The following is a 19,475-nucleotide window of genomic DNA, read 5'->3' as shown; positions in this document are numbered from 1 at the left end:
ATTGCATGGATTAAAAGTAATGTGTGAAAAGGCCTTAGCACTGTGTATGAGACATAGCCCAGGAAAAAAGAGCCCCACACAGAGAAGTAAGGCTTGTAGGTTTTAATGTTTCATTACTGGTGACAGAGTAGTCTCGAGGGGATCCTTGGAGAACCTGTTCTGACTTTAGAAGCACTTCCTGTGGACAATGGAGGGTCCTGCCTCATCATACTCAGGCTTGCTGATCCACATCTGCTGGAAGGTGGAGAGAGAGGCGAGGATAGAGCCCCCAATCCAGACTGAGTACTTCCGCTCTGGGGGAGCAATAATCTGCAAAGAACAAATGTGGTGAATCATGATCAGTCCCCAAGGGAATAAGCAGGGTGGTCCAAAAATCTGTTTATCCCAGAAAAGGGGAACCCCATGGTCAGAAAAGAACAAGAGAAACGTTGTGATAGATTAGATTTTTGCTCAAAACCTTCACTTCCCCAGTCTTCCCTTAATCCCTCCTTGGGAATAGTGCACTGCTCCCTGTGACTCTGGGCTGGGCATTGTGTTTGCTTTGACCAATGGGATATTAGCAGACATAACACAAACAGGGGCTTGAAATATGCTTGTGTACTTGGGCATGTTCTCTTGCTCTGCCATCTTCATGAGAAGAGCTGCCCCTGGGGAGCTCTTTCAGCCTGGGCCCGTTAATGAGAAATATAGACTTGACCTGAGCTGGCTGGAACTGCAGTTAATTCAGAGCCACTTACTTAGCCAAGCCTGACCTTGATCAGCTAACTCCTAGCTGCTGCATGAGCAATAAATGCTCACTGTTATGTGCCCTTGAGATTCCATAGTTGTTTGTTACTTGGCAATAGCTGACCAATACAAATATCTATAAGGGGAACCTTGTTCTGTTCTTGCCTGAAGTTTGGATGCATGGGCAGGTTGGGCTGGGCTTCCTCCATTCCTGAGTACAAACCAGTCTACCAAAACCCTGTTTTGAGCTATCTGTCATCACCCAATTATATCTCAGAAGTCCTCAAATTTATATCTACGTTGTTCATGCTTTCCACTAGGAATCCTGGGCTTAGCTTTTAGAAATTTGTTGTCAGGTCAAACAACTTTGAACTCTACCTCAAAGGGGATCCAGAAGGACTACGATTCTTCAACTAATTTTCCAGTCTTTGAAGGGTCTAAGAATTCAGTGCTAGAGCAAACCAGATAATAAATTGGTTTTTTTTTTTTGTTGCCTTAGAATCTCTGTGCATATTCCCTAAATCGCAGAGATCATGGAATTGTAGAATAAGAAGGATCTTTAGAAGTTATTTTATTATCCAGGCAGACAAAAGTCACCTAAATCCTCCTTGAACAGATTATTTCAAGGACTGGGAATGCACAGCCACTAACGAGGTAACAAATTTTGTTGCTGGACACTTCTCATGAGAAAACTCTGGCTTCTCTTAGGTTGGTGGTCCTAAATGAGCCCCACCCCCACCCCAAATCTATTCTTTCATGTCCTTGAGACTTGCCTCATCTCCCCCAGTTCCCCTATACAAGTCCTGCTGTCCAGTTTGGATAGGTGCTCAGATAAGCACAGACCTGCCTGGACATGTTTGCTTCTTCTACTTCCTCTGCTTAGAGTGTCCTTTCCCTTCCGCTTTTCTTATTTAGGTTGTCCTGGTATTGATCATGTTTACTAATTAGATCCTAAACTCCATGAAGGCTGGCACATACTGTTAAAGTCAGAGCAGTGGCTCATGAATTGGGAAATGCATCAGATCACTGGTGGTTGTTTATCAGTGTAGGTGATGGGGGCATTTCAGACTTATTGGACCACAATCTGGGAGTGAGGCCAGGCATGGTATCCTGACACACAGTCCTGGTAAAATGCCCCTGCCCCAGGCCTGGCACGATGCTTTCCATAGGACAGGCCTCAGTAATGCACCATTCCTGTGGTTCTGGGTGAGAAGAGCCCACAAGTTCTCACCAGTTTCCTGATGGTCTGCTCCATTTCTCTGTGATGAACACCATCTGTTAGGCAGGGGGAAGGCCCGGGGCAGCCTTCCTTCATGAAGGTTCTTAGAATATTGACTGAGAACACATTTCCTCACATCAGGCCTACTCCCCAGAGATCAGCTTTATTGTGAGACTTTGTAACATTCAACCAATGTGTTATTTCTATTCCCAACTCTTTCTCTAAAACTGTTAGCAGCAAAGTTCCTAGAAGGAGCTGAAAATGTCTGTGTGACTGCTTGGAGACCAGAGGCAGGGGAGAAGCTCCCATCCTGCAGATGCCCAGGAGGTGAGAGGCTCTATTGGGAGGCAGTATGGGAAAGGGCATGGCCAAGATGGGACAGTAGATCAGAGATGTTCAGGAATCAAGGAATGTCCCTGTTGAGTTTGAAGCAGAGCTGGCCCTATGACAAAAACATCCACTCTTTGGAACTTTCAACCTCCTCCGGAGCAATAAAGTTTAAAGATACCACAGTGTGACCTTCTTTTCTTTCCTTCTATTTCCAGTCTCCTGATTATTTATTTATTTATTTTTAGAGACAGGATCTATCTGAATTTATATTTAGAGACAGGCTAGAGTGCAGTGGCACAGTTAGAGCTCATGTGGCCTTCAACTCCTGGGCTCAAGTGATCCTCCCACCTTGGCTTTCCAAAATGCTGGGATTACAGGTATGAGCCATTACACCTGAATAATATTCTCATCATCCCAAATTCTTTCAGCCTCTTCTTATGTGACATTCCTGTGATTATGTTTGAGATCCATGCTAAGTGGGTCTTTAGCCCATCAATGCCCAAGGAACATAATTCCCCAGGATAAAATTGGCTCTAGTCCAGGATGATACTGAACCCAGGAGACCGGCAAGTTACCAGGCCTGGCAGCCTGCCTCCGAGGAACTCCCAAGTAGGCAAGACTTTATACAAAGAACAGGATGGAGGGAACTGAGGCAAGACCCACCTTGATCTTCATGGTGCTGGGGGCCAGGGCTGTGATCTCCTTCTGCATCCTGTCAGCAATGCCAGGGTACATGGTGGTGCCCCCAGAGAGGACATTGTTGGCATATAAGTCCTTACGGATGTCAATGTCACACTTCATGATGGAATTGTAGGTTGTCTCATGAATTCCAGCGGACTCCATGCCTAATGGAGATCACAGTGTCTAGTCAACAGGCATCACTTCATAAATACGCACACCTCCAGCTCCTCAAATGACCCTTCTTTGATTGTTGCAACTACCCTAGTTCAGAACCTTAGTATCTCCCAAAAGGATGATAAGATCAGACCCCCTCCCTTGTCATGGCCTTTCCTTTATTGTCCCCTGTTCTGATTGATCTTTTTTTTTTTTTTTTCTGAGACGGAGTCTCACTCTGTCACCAGGCTGGAGTGCAGTGGCGCGATCTCAGCTCACTGCAATCTCTGATCCCTGGTTCAAGCGATTCTCCTGTCTCAGCCTCCCAAGTAGCTGGAATCACAGGCACGCGCCACCATGCCTAGGTAATTTTTGTATCTTTAGTAGAGATGGGGTTTCACCATGTTGGCCAGGATAGTCTCCATCTCCTGACCTTGTGATCCACTCCTCTCGGCCTCCCAAAGTGCTGGGATTACAGGCTTGAGGCACCACGCCCAGCCTGATCTTTTACACTGTTGCCTGAGGCATATTTCTAAAGGAACACTTTTGTTATGTCATCTTTCTTTTTTCATAACTTTTTGAGATATAATTCAGTCGTTTTCAGTATATCCACAGAAGCAAACATCACCAAAATCCAATTTTAGAACATTTTTATGCCTTCAAAAGAGACCCCCATACCTAATAGTGGTCACTCCCCATTTTCCCTTCCATCCCTGCCCCCACCCTAGGTAACGGCGAATCCACTTTCTGTCTTTAGAGGTTTGCCTATTCTGGATGTTTCCTGTCAGTGGAATCATACACCATGTGGTCTTCTGTGTGTGGTTCCTTTCACTTAGTATAATGTTTTCAGGGTCACAGCATGGATCAATACTTCATTCCCTTTTATTGCCAAATAAGATTCCATTGCATGGGTATACTCATCATGTCACCTGACAGTCCCCCATTGCCTGCAGATTGATATCCAGCTACTGTAGCCTGGCATCACAGTCTCCTGGAGCAAAAGGTCCTGCATGCCAAACTAGCTCTTGCCATCTGCCTGGTCTCCTTGCCTCTAGTCTTTTTTTTTTTTCTTTTGAGACAGACTCTCATTGTGTTGCCCAGGCTGGAGTGCAGTGACACAATCACGGCTCACTGCAGCCTTGATGTCTCTGGGGCTCAAGTGATTCTCCCACCTCAGCCTCCTGAGTAGCTGGGACCACAGGCATGCACCATCACACTCTGCTAAATTTTGTATTTTTCATAGAGACGGGGTTTCGCCATGTTGCCCAGGCTGGTCTCAAACTTGCAGGCTCAAGTGATCTGCCTGCCTTGGCCTACCAAAGTGCTGGGATAACAGGTGAGTCACTGTGCCTAGCTGCCTCCAGTCTTTTTTTTTTTTTTTTTTTTTTTTTGAGACAGAGTCTCACTCTGTCACCCAGGCTGGAGTGCAGTGGTGTGGTCTTGGCTCACTGCAACCTCCATCCCCCAAGTTCAAGCAATTCTCCTGCCTTAGCCTCTCAAGTAGCTGGGACTGCAGGCACCTGGCTAATTTTTGTATTTTTAGTAGAGATGGAGTTTCACTGTCTTGGCTAGGCTGGTCTTGAACTCCTGACCTCGTGATCCATCCGCCTCAGCCTCTCAAAGTGCTGGGATTACTGGCGTGAGCCACTGCACCTGGTCAAGTCTCCGGACTTTTATCCATGCAATATGATTCCACACTGTAGATAGAGGAATCTTGCTAAACTACAACCTGACCTTGCTATATTGCTGCCTACAAACTTTCTGTGTTTTAACTTCATTCTTAGTTTCATGTTATATTTCCTGTTCTGCTTTTCCGGTATCTTGATTTCCTTTCCCTTTTATTTAAAATGAGATTTTCTCTATTTTTTTTAAATACACTTTTCGCCCTTCCTAGGAAAATGTGAGGTATGCATATGTAATTAACAAAGTGTCCATGACTCCTGGCGTTTCTCTCTCCATACCTCACCCACCCCTCCACCCTCCCCACCCTGAGATTGGCAGGGACTGTGGGCAGCACCTCACCGATAAAGGAAGGCTGGAAGAGGGTCTCAGGGCAGCGGAAGCGCTCATTGCCGATGGTGATAACTTGCCCATCTGGCAGCTCATAGCTCTTCTCCAGAGAGGAAGAGGAAGCTGCTGTGGCCATCTCATTCTCAAAATCCAGGGCCACATAGCACAGCTTCTCCTTGATGTCTCGCACAATTTCTCTCTCAGCTGGAAGGAGCAGAAATGACAGAAGGTGAATACTGACCCTGTTAGTTTGGTTGTCCCATTCTGATCTCCATGAAAACCTCCTTCTCACATCTACTTTATTCTTTTTTTTTTTTTTTTTTGAGACAGAGTCTCACTCTGTCACCCAGACTGAAGTGCAGTGGTGCTGTCTTGGCTCACTGCAACCTCTACCTCCTGAGTTCAAGCAATTCTCCTGCCTCAGCCTCCCAAGTAGCTGGGATTATGGGCATGTGCCACTATGCTCAGCTAATTTTTGTGTTTTTAGTAGAGACAGGATTTCACCATGCTGGCTAGGCTGGTCTAGAACATCTAACCTCAAGTGATCTGCCTGCCTTGGCCTCTCAAAGTACTGGGATTACAGGCGTGAGCCACCACGCCTGGCCTCACATCTACTTTAGATTCAGTCATAGGATGATGATAGACTTGCCCCAAAGAGGGTCAAGGGTCACTCCATTCAATCTTAATTCTTCTACTCCCCTTTCTAAAGAGGGAGTCTCAAGTCTTGATTCCCAAGCAGGACTTTGTATGAGATTTCTGACAAAGCCTTAGGTCTTCTTGGGGGCTTTGCAGGACACATTTCTGGTCTAGACTCAGACTTAGAAGTTTGATCTTACAGAATCTAAAGAGGCTCCCACCTAAAAACGCCAGTAGCCCAGGTGGGCCACATGACACCTTCCCCTTAGAAATTCGGGCCTCACTTATTCAATTTGTCCTCAAACCAAAGGTGCCCCTAGGTCATGAAATGCATCAGCGGATCTTCACTACCATTCAGCCCTGTGAAAACTAGCCCTAGTCCTGGTGTGGACATGGACAGAGGCAGTTGGTCCCTGAGAAAGGAGGGACTGCTTCTATGACTATCTGGTCTTATCCAGAGGCCCAGCCCCAGCTTAAGGCCTCCAGGTCTATCTCAGGAGAGTTTAAAGACACAGAGCCACAGAATTCTCATTGGTTCTGAGAGCTTCTGGTCCTAAACCTGTTTGGTTCTGAGCTCTAGTCAGAATCAGGAAAGGGGCTGGATACCTGTGGTCACAAAGGAATAGCCTCTCTCTGTGAGGATCTTCATGAGGTAGTCAGTGAGGTCACGGCCAGCCAGGTCCAGGCGCATGATGGCATGGGGCAGGGCATAGCCTTCATAGATGGGGACGTTGTGGGTGACGCCATCACCTGAATCCAGGACAATGCCTGTGGACAGAGAGGATCAGGCTTATAAAAATCTTATTCTTGTCTTTCATCAGTCTCTTTCTAGGACTGTTACCAATGAGATCTGACTACCATATTTTCCTTTACCAGTTAAGGATATTCACCCATCACAAGAATCATCAATCATATTTTTTACTTTTTATGTATATCACTTTTTTTTTTTCCCAAATGAGACTGTAGGCCTCTGGAAGGCAAGTAAAATGTGTCCTTTTTTTTGTATTCCTTGAAATACATCACTGGTAATGCATACTTGTCAATTTGTCATTAAGTCTGCACTGCATATTCTTTTTTTTTTTCGAGACAGAGTTTTGCTCTTGTTGTCCAGGCTGGAGTGCAATGGCACAGTCTCGGCTCACTGCAACCTCCATCTCCTGCGTTCAAGCAATTCCCCTGCCTCAGCCTCCTGAGTAGCTGGGATTACAGGTGCCTACCACCACGCCTAGCTAATTTTTGTATTTTTAGTAGATGCAGGGTTTCACGATGTTGGCCAGGCTGGTCTCAAACTCCTGACCTCAGGCAATCCACCTGCCTCGGCCTCCCAAAGTGCAGGGATTACAGGCGTGAGCCACTGCGTCCAGCCTCATATTTCTTAATCTAACAGCCACGTCATAACTGATGAGAAAGCATTACAATATCATCGCTATTATTTAATATTGTTCAGGATGTCCTAGCCAATTGCAGTGAAACAGAAAATAGAAATAAGAGGTATGACTACCAAAGGGAAACAAAATTGTCATTATTTGCAGATAATGTGGTTTTATATAGAAGATCCAACAGAATCAATTAAGAAACTATTAGACCCAGTTAGATGGTTCAGTAAGGGCCAGATGCAAAATAAATGTCCAGAAACCAGTAATTTACTCTTGTATAAGGATCTGAATCATGGCATATTTTATAATAAAAATGAGAGGCAACCTAAAGCTCCAGCAATAGAGAAGTGGTAAAATAAATAAATAATGAAACCATCATACAACGACTACCACGTGGCCATTAAACATGATGTTTACAACAAAACAAAGTGCAAGGTCAGGCACGGTGGCTCATGCCTGTAATCCCAGCACTTTTGGAGGCCGAGGGAGGCAGATCACTTCAGGTCAGGAGTTCAAGACCAGCCTGGCCAACATGGTGAAACCCCGTCACTACTAAAAATACAAAAATTAGCCGGGTGCAGAGGCTCATGCATGTAATCCCAGCTATTCGGGAGACTGAGGCAGGAGAATCACTTGAACCTGGGAGGTGGAGGTTGTGGTGCACCAAGATCACGTCATTGCACTCTAGTCTTGGCAACAGAGCGAAACTCCATCTCAAAATGAAAACAAAAACAAAAATGCAAAGTACAGGATGTGAAACTGTATATGCCATGCATTTCTCCATCATTGTCCTTATCATGTACAGTGAAATTATCTTTTGCTTTTGTCTATCTCCCACTAAACTGTTAGCTCCATAATGACAAAGTCTGTCTTATTTGTCAGTGTATACCCATGGCCTGGTACCATGTGTGGCACATTGTAGGGAGTAATGGGAAATACATGATGGATGAATGAATGGATAAGTCAGTGAATAAATGATGAATGAATGTTTAAACAAATGTTTATGGAAGCTGTCAAGTCCCTATTAAAGACCATTTTATTTTGAGATTTTCTCTGTTACCCTGAGCACACTTCTATACCAAGGCCACATATAGTCATGTCCACATAGTGACATTTTGGTTAACTTCAGACCACATACACAATGGTGGTGCCATAATATAATAAGGAAGCTGAAAAATTCTTATTGCCTAATGACATCATAGCTGACATCACGTCATAGGGCAACGCTTTACTCACGTGTTTGTAGTGATGTTGGTATAAACAAACCTATTGCGCTGCCAGCTGTATAAAAGTACAGCACATACATTATGATAATGATAATAAACGACAACATGGTGCTAGTACTGGCTTATGTATTTCTTATACTATCTTTTTTTTTTTTTCTTGAGACAGGGTCTCACTCTGTCACCCAGGCTGGAGTGCAGTGGCGAGATCTCAGCTCAATGTAGCCTCTGCTTCCTGGGCTCAAGCAGTTCTCCAGCTTCAGCCTCACAAGTAGCTGGGACTACAGGTATGAGTTACCAACGCCCGGCTAACTTTTTGTATTTTTTTGTAGAGATGGGGTCTAGCCATGTTGCCCAGGCTGGTCTTGAACTTCTGAGCTCAAAGAGATCCGCCCACCTCGGCCTCCCAAAGTGCTGGGATTACAGGCATGAGCCATTGCGCCCAGCCTCTTATACTATGTTTTTAATCATAGTGTACTCCTTCTACTTATTAAAAAAAGGTTGATTGTAAAAAGGCCTTAGGCAGGTCCTTCCGGAGATATTCCAGAAGGAGGCATTGTTATCATAGGAGATGACCGCTCCATGCATGTTATTAACCCTGAAAACCTTCCAGTGGGGCAAGATGCGGAGATGAAATACGGTGGTATTGATGATCCTGAACCTGTGCAGACCGAGGCCAATGTGTATATTTTAGTTTTTATCAAAAAAGCTCTGAAAGTAAAAAAATAAATAAATAAATTTAATAGAAAAAAGCTTGTAGAATAAAGAATATAAATAAAGAAAATATTTTTGGCTGAGGGTGATGGTTCATGCCTGTAATCCTGGAACTTTGGGAGGCTGAGGTGGGCAGATCACTTGAGGTCAGGAGTTCGAGACCAGCCTGGCCAACATGGTGAAACCCCATCTTTACTAAAAAAAAGCAAATACAAAAATTAGCCAGGCATGGTGGCACACTCCTGTAGTCCCAGCTACTTGGGAGTTTGAGGCACGAGAATCACTTGCACCTAGGAGGCAGAGGTTGCAGTGAGCTGAGATTGCACCACTGCACTCCAGCCTGGGTGACAGAGCGAGACTTCATCTCAAAAAAAAAAAAAAAAAAAATCACAGAAAAAAGAAAATAGTTTTCTGTTACTGTTACTACAAAAAAAGTAAAAATGGCTTTAAAAATTTAAAAGTTTATAAGTTAAAAAAATTACAGTAAGCTAAGGTTAGTTTATTATTAAAGAAATAATAATTTTTTATTATTATTGTGCAGTGAATAATAAAAAATAATAATTTTTTATTATTTCTTTAATAAGAAATAACAGGCTGGAGGGCAGTGGCGTGATCTTGGCTCACTGCAACCTCTGCCTCCCAGGTTCAAGTGACTCTTCTGCCTCAACCTCCCAAGTAGCTGGGATTACAGGCACCTGCCACCACGTCCAGCTAATTTTTGTATTTTTAGTAGAGACGGGGTTTCACCATGTTAGCCAGGCTGGTCTTGAACTCCTGACCTCATGTGATCTGCCCACCTTGGCCTCACAAAGTGCTGGGATTTCAGGCGTGAGCCACCGTGCCTGGCCAAGAATAATATTTTTATAAATGTAGTACAGCCGATGTGTACAGTGTTTAGTCTACAGTAGTGCACAGTAATGTTTTAGGTCTTCACATTTTCTCACTACTCACTCACTAACCCACCCAGAGCAACTTCTAGTCTTGCAAGCTCCATTCATGGTAAGTGCCCTATACACATGTACCATTTTTTTATCTTTGATACCATATTTTCACTGTAACTTTTCTATGTTTCAGTATGTTTAGCTACACAAATAAATAACCATTCTGTTACAGTTCCCTACAGTATTAATCATGGTTAAATGCTATGCAGGTCTGTAGCCTGGAAGCAACAGGCCACGCCATACAGCCTGTGCATGTAGTAGGCTATAGCATCTAGGTTTGTGCAAGTACACTCTCTAATGTTCCCACCGTGACGAAGTCACCTAATGACACACATTTCTTGGAACATATCCCTGTCATTAATCTATGTGTAACTGCACTTACATTTCTACCACCACAGGTTCTCTACTCTTTCTGCTTCATAAAGCAGAAACATTCCAGTGCTGTTGGAATGTGTGTATGTGTAGAAGCTCCTGGAATGATTACTGTGAGGGAAACAGTTCTCGCTGGATGTTTTTTCCAGCTATACCAGGTAGGCTCACATCTGGCATTCCACACAGGCATTCTCACTTGTTATCCCTAAGCAAGATTTTGCCTGGACTTCAGCCGTCCCTTTGATTCCTCTGAGCAGGAGCCTCTGCCAGACCCCAGCTTTTCCCTACCTCCCCTGAAGTCAGAAAAGGAATGGATTACAGGATTACTCACCTGTCGTGCGGCCAGAGGCATAGAGGGAGAGCACAGCTTGAATGGCGACGTACATGGCAGGGACATTGAAGGTTTCAAACATGATCTTAAAGAACAAGGAAGAATAAAAGATTATCTGGCAAAAATCACAGCACTTCTTGGCCTGTAGAATGGTTTGTAATCTCATTAAGGGCGGGAACTATGCCAGTTTGGTAGTTCATTATTCCACACCCACTCCCCCAGGGCCTGGCATGGACTATGGACATAGCAGGTCCTCAGAGAGTTCTGTCGTCTTGATATTTGAAGGGGAGAAGGTATCTGGCCAAGCATCTGTGTTGCATTCTTGTGCCAGTGTTTAAGTCTTCCTGGCTTCTTACCTGGGTCATCTTCTCCCTGTTGGCCTTGGGATTTAGGGGAGCCTCTGTGAGCAGGGTGGGGTGCTCTTCAGGTGCTACACGCAGCTCATTGTAGAAGGAGTGGTGCCAGATCTAGTGGAGACAAAAGCCAGATGAACCTGGCAGACTCCCAGTGGCTGGAAAATTCTGACTGACATTCCCTTGCTGGGAGAGTGTGGCACCATGTTACACAGGATGGGATGGATCTGGAGAGGAGAATGGTCAGCCCTGGAAATTTCTGACTGACATTTAAAGGGTATATTCCTTCTCAACAGGGCCCCAGGTAGGACTCAGACCTGGAACCAGTATTTTCTATGTGTTCATTATTTCCATTTGACCTTCCCTCTTCTCCACTCTGCTACAGTCTCTCCCCTGCCTTTGTGCACTGAGTGATGCAAGGCACATTGTCACTCAAGTGTTCATTGCTTTCTGGCTTCTGGCTATATTTGGCTGATAGAAGATACCTGCAAGAGACTGGAAAGTAGGAGGGCAAAATAAGTCAGGGTTTATCTCCTGACAATAGCGTGGCCCTCCATGAGCACAGTTCCTGTTGGGCAGCCCCTCTTTCAGGGCTCAAGCTCTCTCTAAGCTCCAATGACACTGCCCCTTCATGTTTAGGGGTGTGAGAGCTCCCTCTATTGCTGGTTCTTGGGTGCCTCAACATCCCTTTGTAGTTGCCTTAACCCTACGCACATTTCTGTACGACATTCATTTAACCAGTTGTAAAACCCCAGCTGAGTATACATGTCAATCAATTTCAAAACCCCAGCTGAATGTACACTGTCTCCTGCTGAGAATCTGACAGAGGCACTTGGGCTCAATTTTCACTGTCTATTATTGGCCAGCCTGGTACTTTAAAGCAGGGTTTCTCAATCGCAGCACTATGACATTTTAGGTTGGATAATTCTTTGCTGTAGAGGGCCGACCAGTATCCCTGGTCTCCACCCACTGGATGCTAGCAGCAGTTTTCAAGTTGTGACAATCAAAAATGTCTGCAGACATTGCCAAATGTCCTTTGGGAAGCAAAATCATCCCGGTTAAGAACCACTGCTTAGCCTGGGCAACATAGTGGGGGCCTGTCTCTACAAAAAGATAAAAAATTAGCCAGGCATGGTAGCGCCTGCCTGTAGTCCCAGCTACTTAGGAGGCTGAGGCAGGAGGATCGCTTGAGCCCAGGAGGTCAAGGCTGCAGGGAGCTGTGATCATGGCACTGCACTCCAGCCTGGGCGACAGAGTGAAACCCTGTCTCAAAATTTAAAAAGAACCACTGTTTTAGAGGAAGTTAATTTCTTCCTGTGTCCAGTTTCTTCTTCAGTGATCAAGTACAACCAAAAAGGAGTCTTGCAGAAGGATTAGGCAAAGTGTAGCAGGGACGTGGGGCTTTGGTTTCCTCAGAGGTGAGGCACAGGGTCATTTGATGCCGTTGGACCCATGTATTTATGGACCACCAGGTTTGTGCTAAGACGGTGGTAAGTGTGATGAGGGTAGATATGAATCAGACATGGCACCCAATTCTCGGTTGCAAAGTCCAGAGGAGAGAGAGATGGTTAAAAAAGACCAAAACAAACAAAAAGAAAAACACAAGCCACATTTTAAGTGAAGGAAGAGGTAGGAGTAATTCATTATCTGAGGGATTTAAACGGGCCTTGAGAGCAAAAGAAGGTCTCCAGAGGCTGCTGTGAAAGGCATCCGAGGCAGAGGGAATGGCACAGGCAGAGGTCCTGGACTGTGAGCGTTGCACAGGAGCCCAAAGGACAGCAACTGGTCTTAAGGAGGGGACCCCATGCTACTTAAAATGTGCTTCCTAGAGACCCTCTCCCAGAGTCACCTTGGATCATCTGATCCACTGAACCAGAATCCTTGGATGTTGGGCTCAAGCATCTGCACTTGATTTTAGTTTATTTTTTGGAGTTTTTATACCTTAAAAGTTAAAGATGTTGATAATTTTTAAAGTTAGAAAAATATTTTTAAGGTCGAGTGTGGTGGCTCATGCCTGTAATCCTAGCACTTTGGGGAGCTGAGGAAGGCAGATTGCTTGAGCCCAGGGGTTGGAGACAAGCCTGGGTAACAAAGTGAGAACCTATCTCTACAAACAATTTAAAAATCAACTGGATGTGGTATGCACCTGTGTTCCCAGCTACACCAGAGACAGAGGCAAGAGGATTCCTTGAGCCCAGGAGGCCGAGACCACAGTGAGTTATGACTGCACCACTGCACTCCAGCCTGAGTGACAGAGGAAAATCCTACCTCAAAAAAAAAATTTTTTTTTTTTTTTTTGTCGACCAAGCTGGAGTGTAGTGGCGCGGTCTCAGCTCACTGCAACCTCCACCTCCCGGGTTCACGCCATTTGCCTGCCTCAGCCTCCCGAGTAGCTGGGACCACAGGCGCCTGCCACTACACCCGGCTAACTTTTTGTATTTTTAGTAGAGACGGGGTTTCACCGTGTTAGCCAGGATGATTTCGATCTCCTGACCTCGTGATCTGCCCGCCTTGGCCCCGCAAAGTGCGAGGATTACAGGCTTGAGCCACCGCGCCCAGTCAAAAATTTTTTTTTACTGGAATAAAAATCTCTCCTATGTCCATCACCTAACAACCAACAGTTAACATTTTGACTTTTTCTTTTTCCTAATCTTTTGTCTTTATGTGTTTTTAAATTTATTACTATCGTTATTTATTTCATATCCTTTTATTATTAGACTATGTTAAAATTTGTTTTTATAACATAAATCATTTTACTTTTCATAATAAATATTTGTTTTTAATAAACTAAACAAACTTTTAAAAATGCTTATATAACATTTTATCATATACTATCATATATTTAATCACATTACTATTCATGGTGTCTTTGATTTTTGGTTATAAATAATCCTATGATAGTTATCTTTGGCATATTGCAATTATTTTTTGTATTCAGGATGTTTTCCAAAGAAGAAGATTCTAAAAGTGGAATTACTGGGCTAAAGAACATGACAATTGGAAGACTTTCTGTTTTCTGTTATTAACAAATAGGCTAAACCACTCTTTACTTCAGAATAAAAAAGTGGCTGTTTTACCCCATCCTTACCTGAATTCAGTGCTCTCACTCTTAAAATATGAAATAATTTGATAGGTAAAGATCATACCTAGTTATTTTACTTTGATTTTTTTGTTTCAAATGAGTTTAAATTTTTTCACATTTGCAGCTTTTCATAATTTCTGTTCAGCTAATTAAGTGTTTGTTTTTTATTTGTCTGGGGTGCACTTCATATTTTTAATTGTCAATTTGCATTAACTGTTCATATTAATCCTTCATTGCACTTTTTTTTTGCAGTTTGTTATTTGGCTTTTAAATTTGGTTATTTTTGAGATATTAAAAGTTATGATTCTTTAAGAAGTCAAATTTGTCATTCTTTTTCTCTATGACCACTCTTACCAGAAGTTTGATTAAATGTTCACATTAACTGTATTATATTTTTGGTAATTTAAATGTTTACGTTTAACTTTCATATTTAATTGACATGGTTTTGGTGAAATAGTGTGAGCTTAGGGCTATAAACCAAGATTCTCCAGTTCCCAAAATAACTAATCAGTTGTCCCAGAATAATTTGTTGAATAGTCCTTTCCTCCTCTCTTGTGTTGGAAGTTTCATTTATTATATATTTCCTCTTTACCTTTTTGCTGTTATCAAATTGTTTAACTTTACAATTTATATTGTATTTCATTATATTATGTCTTCCTTCATAATTTAAAAAATTCATTTTGTTTCATAATTTTTGCTTATTTATTTCTGCAAACATACTTTAGAATTATGCCGCATAATTTTTATTGGAATGCAATGAGCCTATAAATTAATTTGAGGACATTTGACACTTTTACCCAATATGGTTTTTAAGGCACATGAGATATATATATACATATATATATAATGATTTGTAGATATATAATGAAATGATTATATATAATGAAATGATTTTATATTTCTTATATATATATATATTTTTTTAATTATATGTAGAGTTTCACTCTGTTGCCCGGGCTGGAGTACAGTGATGCGATCTTGGCTCACTGAAACCTCCACCTCCCGGGTTCAAGCGATTCTCCTGCCTCTGGAGTAGCTGGGTGACAGGCGCCCACTACCACACCTAGCTAATTATTGTATTTTTCGTAGAGACAGGATTTCACTATGTTGGTTGGCCAGGCTGGTCTCGAACTCCTGGCCTCAAGTGATCCGCCTGCCTCAGCCTCCCAAAGTGCTGGGATTACAGGCATGAGCCACTGTGCCCAGCCTTAAGGCACATAATTTATTTTTAAGGGTTTCTTTAAAGAATTCACACATTGTCACTACTGTGAATAAAATAGTTTGTCTATTATGTTTTCTTTCTTCCTTCCTTCCTTTCCTTCTTGGTTTTCTTTTTTCTTTCTTTTTTTTTTTTTTGAGACATGCTCTCAGTCTATCACCCAGGCTGGGGTGCAGTGGTGTGAACACAGCTCACTGCAGCCTCCACCACCTGGGCTCAAGTGATCCCTATGCCTCAGCCTCCTGAACAGCTGAGACCACAGTCATGTGTTACCATGCCTAGTGAACTTTTAAATTTTTATTTCATAGAGATAGGGTCTCACCATGTTGCCCAGGCTGGCCTCAAGCTATCCTCCTGCCTTGGCTTCCCAAAGTGTTGGGATTATAGGCATGAGCCACTGGCCTCTATTACGTGTGTGTGTTTTTTTATTTTTATTTTTAATTTTTTGAGACGGAGTCTCACTCTGTTGCCCACAGTGGTGTGCAGTGATGCAATCTCGGCTCACTGCAACCTCTGCCTCCTGCATTCAAGCGATTCTCCTACCTCAGCCTCCCAAGTAGCTGGTATTACAGGCGCCCACCACCACGCCCAGCTACTTTTTGTGTTTTTAGTAGAGACGGGGTTTCACCATGTTGGCCAGGTTGGTCTTGAACTCCTGACTTTGTGATCCACCTGCCTTGGCCTCCCAAAGTGCTGGGATTACAGGCGTAAGCCATCATGCCCAGCCTATTATGTTTTTAAAGTAGATAATGTTACATATCTATGAATCGTACGTGTCACTTATTGAGCACATAAGTATGTTCCATGCCTTGGGATTATACTAAGCATTTACCTAATTCAATCTCCAAAGCAACCTAAAGCACAAAGTGTTTTTTATCTTCACTTTACAAATGAGAAAACTAAGACTTATAGGGTGGGTTTTGCACCTGGATTTCCTGCCATTGCCTCTAATGTCTGTGCTCTTATCCTCTCCACTGTATAACGTGAAATCTGTTGCATTTTATATGCAGTACTTATCTCACATCGAGTGACTCAATCTAGGATTTAGAGAAAAGTATAAATGAATTACAGACTTCAAGTCAACATTCCTCATTTCCAGTTGCAGTCTGCTCAGTAAGCCCTGTATCACATTTCCGAAGACAGCCATTGCAGAAACAAGAACACTCAGCCAACAGTCAGCAGAGTTAATCGCAAGAATATTAGAAAGGCTCTATTAGCATTTTGCACACATAATTTTGTTGACCATGAGCTCCACCATTTAAAAATTCCGCCGCCCCCCCGAACCATATTTTCTTAAACAAAAAGGCTTCTAGAAACCCTGAGAGAGTTCTACTTAAAAACTTTCACTGGAGACTCATCATCATACTCTAGCATCAGTCCACCTATGTGAAGTCTTGACAGGGAAGATAAGAATGAGAGACGGCTGTTTGCCTCTCTTGAGCCAGCACCAGCATTTTAAAGAAGGGGTGAGCACTGGCCTGAGTAAATATTGCAGGAAAAGATGATCGTGGGGATTAGGCGGGGACAGGTCCTCCGATGCCAAGACAGGGAGTTAGGAACCCCCTGTTGGTTAATGAAGAGCTACTGAAGATTTCTGAGGAGGTGAGTAACATGAGCTGACCTGTGTTTAGAAAGATCAGCTTTGCAGCAGTGTAGAGAATGAATTCGGTGAATGAGGGCAAGAGACCAAGAAATCAGCCAGGAAGTCATTGCAATAGTCCAGGGAGAGATGTTGGCAGCCTAGGTTGGAGAAATGGTTGTGGGGCTGAAAAGAAAGGAAAGACAGAAGTGAGAAGCATTTTAGATTGAGAGTTGACAGAGCACAGTGGCCTATGGATACGAGGGTCATGATGATGGGTGATCATTAAAGCAGGCTCATTAAGGGGGAGTCTACAGATACCTTCTCCATGTCATCCCAGTTGGTGATGATGCCGTGTTCAATGGGGTATTTGAGAGTCAGGATTCCTCGCTTGCTCTGAGCTTCATCCCCCACATAGCTGTCTTTCTGGCCCATTCCCACCATCACACCCTGCAGTGCAAAGAGAAGAAAAGAGAAATGAATTGACTGACGGCTCCACACAGAGGGATTCAGGCACTGGAAGGTCTCTGAAGAAGGATGAGGATGGGAAAAACAGCTTTCTTCCCCTGGAAACAGGACAGCAGGAGACAGGATGGAGCAGATACCAGTGAGTGTGGAGGTGTCAGGAAGAGAAGGTGGAGGATTTCTTGTGGGTTGGCCTTTCTTCTTTCTCTTCAGACAATGTTGTTTTCTGAGACAAAACAAGCCCCACCCATACACTTCTTCCCCTCATCCTACTACACACAGGCACACACACACACAAATAAACACACACACAAATTTGTATGTACCCTCCTCAAATCCCCTGTGCCTGCACTTTTAGATCTCCAAATCTTTGCTATTCTCTCCACCTGCTGAAATCCTTCTTATTCTCAGGTATTCCTTTTTCTGTGACACCTTTCCCTTCCTGTGAAATATTTTACCTCTATCACAGCCCATGATCTCTGACTAGTTAAGTGTATTTCTTCACAAACTGTAAATTTCTTAAAGGCAAGAGGCTTGTTCAATTAATTTTTCCAAACCTAGCAACCCCCCAAATGTAAGCCAGACATAATAGTGTCATTGTGTGCCCGATGTATATTGGTTTTGGCCCTGGATATTTCTACTTAAAGGGTCCTGCTCTCTCAGTTAATCAGAAAAGAACTCCCTACACCTGGCATGCATGCCCGCATGTGCATGCAGACACACACACACACACACACACACACACACACTCACTCCCTTCCCCTAACCCCCAGCTCAGCAGGGTCTCACAGTGCAGCGCTTACTCCTAGTGGCTCAAAGCCTGGTATCCAGATGAGCACACACCTGGTGTCGAGGGCGGCCCACGATGGAGGGGAAGACAGCCCGGGGGGCATCATCTCCTGCGAAGCCTGCCTTGCATAGGCCAGAGCCATTGTCACACACGAGTGCGGTGGTCTCCTCTTCACACATGGTGTGAGTGGCCGAGTGAGCTGGGGACTGGAGCACCTTGCGGTTTGTGGGAGAAGAGAACTAGTCAGCCACTTGTCAAATCAGTTTGGAGACAGTTTCTTGGCTTTGGGGCCTGACCCTACCTGCAACCAGGGCACACTTCCAGGAGGGACAGGCATGGGCTTGGCCTCCCACTCTTTGGCAGTTGAGCCTCTTCCCTTTACCTGAATTGTGAATTGTGTCCCCCTAAAGATTCATGTTTAAGTCCTAACCCCCAGTATCCAGAAGATGACTGTATTTGGAGATAGGGTCTTTAAAGAGACAATTAAGTTAAAATGAGATTAATGCAATATGGCTGTCATCCACTGTGAATACTCCAATAGGATGGGTGTCTTTATAAGAAGAGGAAATTAGGATCCAGATGCATGCAGAGGGTAGGCCACGGGAGGATGCAGTGAGAAGGTGACCACATACAAGCCAAAGGAAGAGGCTAAAAGTTCTGGAAGGACACCTAGCAAACCGATTATAGTGATTACCTCTGGGAGTGTGGAGAAGAACTGGGAGAGGAAGTGCTGTGTTATATCTATAATATTTTAATTTTTTTACAAGGAGGCCGCATTTGCATATAGTTTATATAATTAAAAATCAATAGCATAACATATCACTAAGGAAAAAATAGGCAGTGGTTATAGGTGAAATGTACAGTCCTAAGGGTAGAAGCACCTTGACAAGGAAGGGGCACTCTGGGAGGAGAGAGGAAAAGAAGGAACTCCACGATGGGACTCACTGCATGCTGCCTCGACAGATGGGGACCACAGAGGATTCCCTCCCCCGTGCCGAGATCCGAATTAGGATGGATGCAAACTAATGAAGAAATTAACTTTCCCAACATCTGCTGCATGCATTCTTTCTTTTTTTCTGCCTTCCTTCCTTCCTTCCTGTGTCTCTTTCTTTTTCTTTCTTTTGAGTTACAAACAGCAGCTGACAAATTCCTGGCATTTGGTGATGAAGGAGAAGCAACAGAGCCTCGGAAGATGGTGAGAGATTGCCTCCTAGCCTGGGAGGACCCAGTGGGGCGGGGCAGAAGTGGGGAAGGCCCCAGCTGAGGGGCTGAGGA

General features: G+C 43.8%; 1 protein-coding gene across 1 annotated transcript in view; it reads right to left on the bottom strand.

Moving 5' to 3' along the window:
• Positions 1-87: 87 nt before the first annotated feature.
• The window catches only part of LOC105465277 (actin gamma 2, smooth muscle), a 27,144-nt gene continuing 7,756 nt past the window's right edge, over positions 88-19,475 (bottom strand). Inside the window, exons 2-9 of the mRNA XM_011713623.2 lie at positions 18,254-18,415; positions 17,267-17,395; positions 11,069-11,179; positions 10,713-10,797; positions 6,362-6,523; positions 5,132-5,323; positions 2,939-3,120; positions 88-309 (exon numbers count right to left, since the gene is read on the bottom strand). Of these exons, the coding sequence (XP_011711925.1) occupies positions 166-309; positions 2,939-3,120; positions 5,132-5,323; positions 6,362-6,523; positions 10,713-10,797; positions 11,069-11,179; positions 17,267-17,395; positions 18,254-18,379 (1,131 nt within the window). The 5' untranslated portion in view covers positions 18,380-18,415 and the 3' untranslated portion in view covers positions 88-165. The remainder of the gene's footprint in view (positions 310-2,938; positions 3,121-5,131; positions 5,324-6,361; positions 6,524-10,712; positions 10,798-11,068; positions 11,180-17,266; positions 17,396-18,253; positions 18,416-19,475) is intronic.

Source organism: Macaca nemestrina, chromosome 13 (genome assembly GCF_043159975.1).
Source record: "Macaca nemestrina isolate mMacNem1 chromosome 13, mMacNem.hap1, whole genome shotgun sequence".
NCBI classification, from domain to species: Eukaryota; Metazoa; Chordata; class Mammalia; order Primates; family Cercopithecidae; genus Macaca; species Macaca nemestrina.
Note: the sequence above shows the minus strand (reverse complement) of the source record. Positions and strands in the feature narration are given on the sequence as shown.